General features: G+C 48.5%; 1 protein-coding gene across 1 annotated transcript in view; it reads left to right on the top strand.

The window, feature by feature from the left end:
- The first annotated feature begins 832 nt into the window (after positions 1–832).
- The window catches only part of Sf3b1 (splicing factor 3b subunit 1), a 40,986-nt gene continuing 38,535 nt past the window's right edge, over positions 833–3,283 (top strand). The window contains exon 1 of the mRNA XM_021163741.1: positions 833–969. Coding sequence (XP_021019400.1) covers positions 942–969 — 28 coding nt within the window. The 5' untranslated portion in view covers positions 833–941. The remainder of the gene's footprint in view (positions 970–3,283) is intronic.

Below are 3,283 nucleotides of genomic sequence, written 5' to 3'. Positions count from 1 at the left end.
ATAGGTCACTCCTATTTGCCTGGTCATTTAGGCATCAGTTATTGCCAGAATTATTTTAAGTGCACCAGTGTTGTACTTTTTCAAACAGTTGTTACCTGGGGTCATCTTACCCATGTGGCAGAATTATGTTTTTCTCAAGAAAAGAACTGGGCTTTATTGTAGATTAGGACTTAACATTGCTTGTGACCCTATACTGCTCCTTTGAGCTGCCTGTTAAGAGAAGTATTCTACGGTATGGGGGCAGATCTAATGGCTGGTCAATACTGGTGAACCAACATTAACATCTTAGGCATCATAAACTTTATTTCTAACAGGCCTCGCTAGTTTGGGTATCTTGGAAGCAGTGTTCCTTTGGCTAAATTCTATTTTGTGTAATTTAATCTCTCTCTCTCTCTTTTTTTTGTTTTTTTTTCGAGACAGGGTTTCTCTGTGTAGCTAGCCCTGGCTGATCTGGAACTCACTCTGTGGACCAGGCTGGCCTCAAACTCAGAAATCTGCCTGCCGCTGCCTCCCAAGTGCTGGGATCAAAGGCGTGAGCCACCATTGACAGGCTCCTTTGGGTATTTTAAAGACAGGCTTTGTCTGTATAACCCTGGCTTTCGGAACTCTCTTTGTAGACCAGGCTGGCCTCGAACTGCCTCTTCTCGTGCCCACCACTGCCCGGACAGGCTACAACCCTCTTGGAAAGTAGCCATCCTCTTCTGCGTTTAGTCTTCCCCGCGGCTTCGCAGGCTTTTTAAGGAAGCCGCCGGGAGCCCGTCCTGGCCCCGCCCACTCCCATCATGCCCCTCGCAGTCTCATATAGGTGGCAGTTGAAGTACGTGCCACAGTGCGGCGCGCGCTCCCGGGTGCGCACGCTCAGAGGGCGGCCTCTGTTTCTGGCGGCGGCGAGCGGAAGTCCTTGGGAGCGCCAGTTCCGTCTGTGTGTTCGAGTGGACAAAATGGCGAAGATCGCCAAGACTCACGAAGGTAAGCGGCCTTTCCCTTCCCACGCGCGACCTCGGCAGCCAGCCAGCCGCGGCCCTCTCTCCTGGCTTTCTGCGTCTTCGCGTGGCATCTCTGGTCTGGACCGAGGCCGCGCGGCGAGGCCTGCTCGGCTCGTCGGCGCAGGCCGCTGCCCGCGTAATGGCGTCCTCTCGCACTCCGGGACCGGCGCTTTGTTCCGCGCTGGCTGTTGGTGCTTCCGAGTTCTCTTGCTCTGATCGGAGAGCCTCGCTCGAGCGGCTTGTCCTGGGGGACTCCCGGGGAGGGAGCGGGGAGGCGGACGTGGGAGGCCGACTCTCTCGCCCCCCGGGCGCTGTCGTCTGCAGTTCGTACCTGGAAAGCCCTGAATGACGGCAGCCGCTTTCGGGCCGCTCCTAACGGAGGCCGCCTTCAAGCGCAGGCCTGCCAATCCCAGCCTTCGCGATACAGGCATCTCCAAGGCGGCTGGGTCGTGTTGTGGTGCTTGCACTAAATGATTCCGGCAGAAAATCTGGTAGTTTACTCCTTTAATCACTTGTATCGTGGTGTTTTATCTTTTTCCCTTTGAGAGCTAGGTGTTGGAGAATCAGGAGGAAGAGCGAAGGAAAGGCAGATTTGACCGGTTGCCAAAGTTTTCTGGGTAGTCGCTCATTTTATGCTGCACAAGAGTAAACAGAGCTAGAAACATGTTGAAAAACAACCAGATTCCATAAGGAAAGTAACCAGAGAAGACGGGAAGGAATTTGAGTCTGAGACTGAATCCCCGTTTCTTGGTTCCCGGTTTAGAAGCCAAAATTTACGCTGACACCATGGCTACTAAGTCACTAAACCCGTCCTTTCTAAGTGTGTGTCTCGGTGTTAGGGAGAGGTAACAAGCTAAGGATGTCAGAAATTTGACAGTTTGATGTGGAAACAGATGTGTGAGTATTCTCTTAGAAAATCAAAGGAATGTGTACAGAGAAGTAAAGCCAGTACTTTCTGTGAAGCTGGGTAACGGAGCCATTAATTTATGCGTAGTTATTTTTGGGAGGTGGTGACGCGGCGCTGATAAAAAAGGATCAATCAGTTTTAAATTAGGGGAGGACGTCTGAGCCGGAGGGAACATCTGGTACCAAGCAGTGACTGTCGCTGTGGTAGGATAGAGGAGGGTGTAAGGAGGGAATTCCGATATGAATCCAAAGAGATGGTTTAGGACCAATAGCTGGGACATTTGAGGAACTGAAAATACTAACACTTTTGAAAGCCAGAAATGTCCCTGCATTAGTCTTTGTCTTTAAACATGAAAGTACACCACATGTGTTTGTTTTCTTTTTTGAGATGGTTTCACTATGTAATTCCGGTTGCCCTGAAACTTGCTGTATAGACGAGACTGGGTCCCACTTCAAAGAAACTCGTCCTCCTGCCTCTGCTTCCCAAGTGCTGGGTAAAAGGCCTGTGCCTGGTTAGCCCAACACTTTTTAAAAAAGATTTATTTTATGTGAATTCACTGTCACTGTCTTCAGACACACCAGAAGAGGGCGTCAGATCTCATTATAGATGGTTGTGAGCCATCTGTAATTGAACTGAGGACCTCTGGAAGAGCAGTCAGTGCTCTTAACCTCTGGGACATCTCTCCAGCTCCTAGCCCAACACTTTTTAAAGCCAGAAATGTTTTTGGCCTTATTATTTATCTTTAGACTACTTCAGATATTGTTTGTAAAATAATTAGGAAATTGAATCGTGTTGCTGTTTTGTTCAGTCAGTGGTAGGTTATTTATTTTAATTGTTTTTCATCGTGGGGAACCAGTGAATTTATTGGACTTCCAGAGCATGGGGGAGGGGAAGTGCTTACTGACAGAGAGCATGGTTTACTCCTTACTGGCTTCCCTTTAGCTGCATGGGTAGAGTCCCATACCCTGATAGATTATTGATTTATGGATATTTTCTAGCTTTGATTGTTTGCTTATTGATATCTTCAATGTAGCATACTCCCAGTTAGATAAATGCAAAGTTTATTTTATGTGCGTTAGTGTTTTGCCTGCGCATGCAAAGACGCATGTAGTGTCTTTCTGAAGGTGTCAGATTCCCTGGAATTGGATTAAAAGACAGTTGTAAGATGCCACATGGGTTCTGGGAACTGAACCTAGGTCTTCTGGAAGAGCAGCCACTGCTCTCAGCTGCAGAGCCATCTTTCCGGCCCTGGTAAATGTAAAGTTTAGGGTGGGCCGACCTGCCTGCTCACCCGCATGCTTGCTTGCTTTCTTTCTTTTTGTTTTTTCGTTGTGGAAGCCTAGCTAAACTTGTTTTCAAAAATTGATTTTTTTTTTTTGGGGGGGGGGGG

This window comes from Mus caroli, chromosome 1, assembly GCF_900094665.2.
Source record: "Mus caroli chromosome 1, CAROLI_EIJ_v1.1, whole genome shotgun sequence".
NCBI classification, from domain to species: Eukaryota; Metazoa; Chordata; class Mammalia; order Rodentia; family Muridae; genus Mus; species Mus caroli.
Note: the sequence above shows the minus strand (reverse complement) of the source record. Positions and strands in the feature narration are given on the sequence as shown.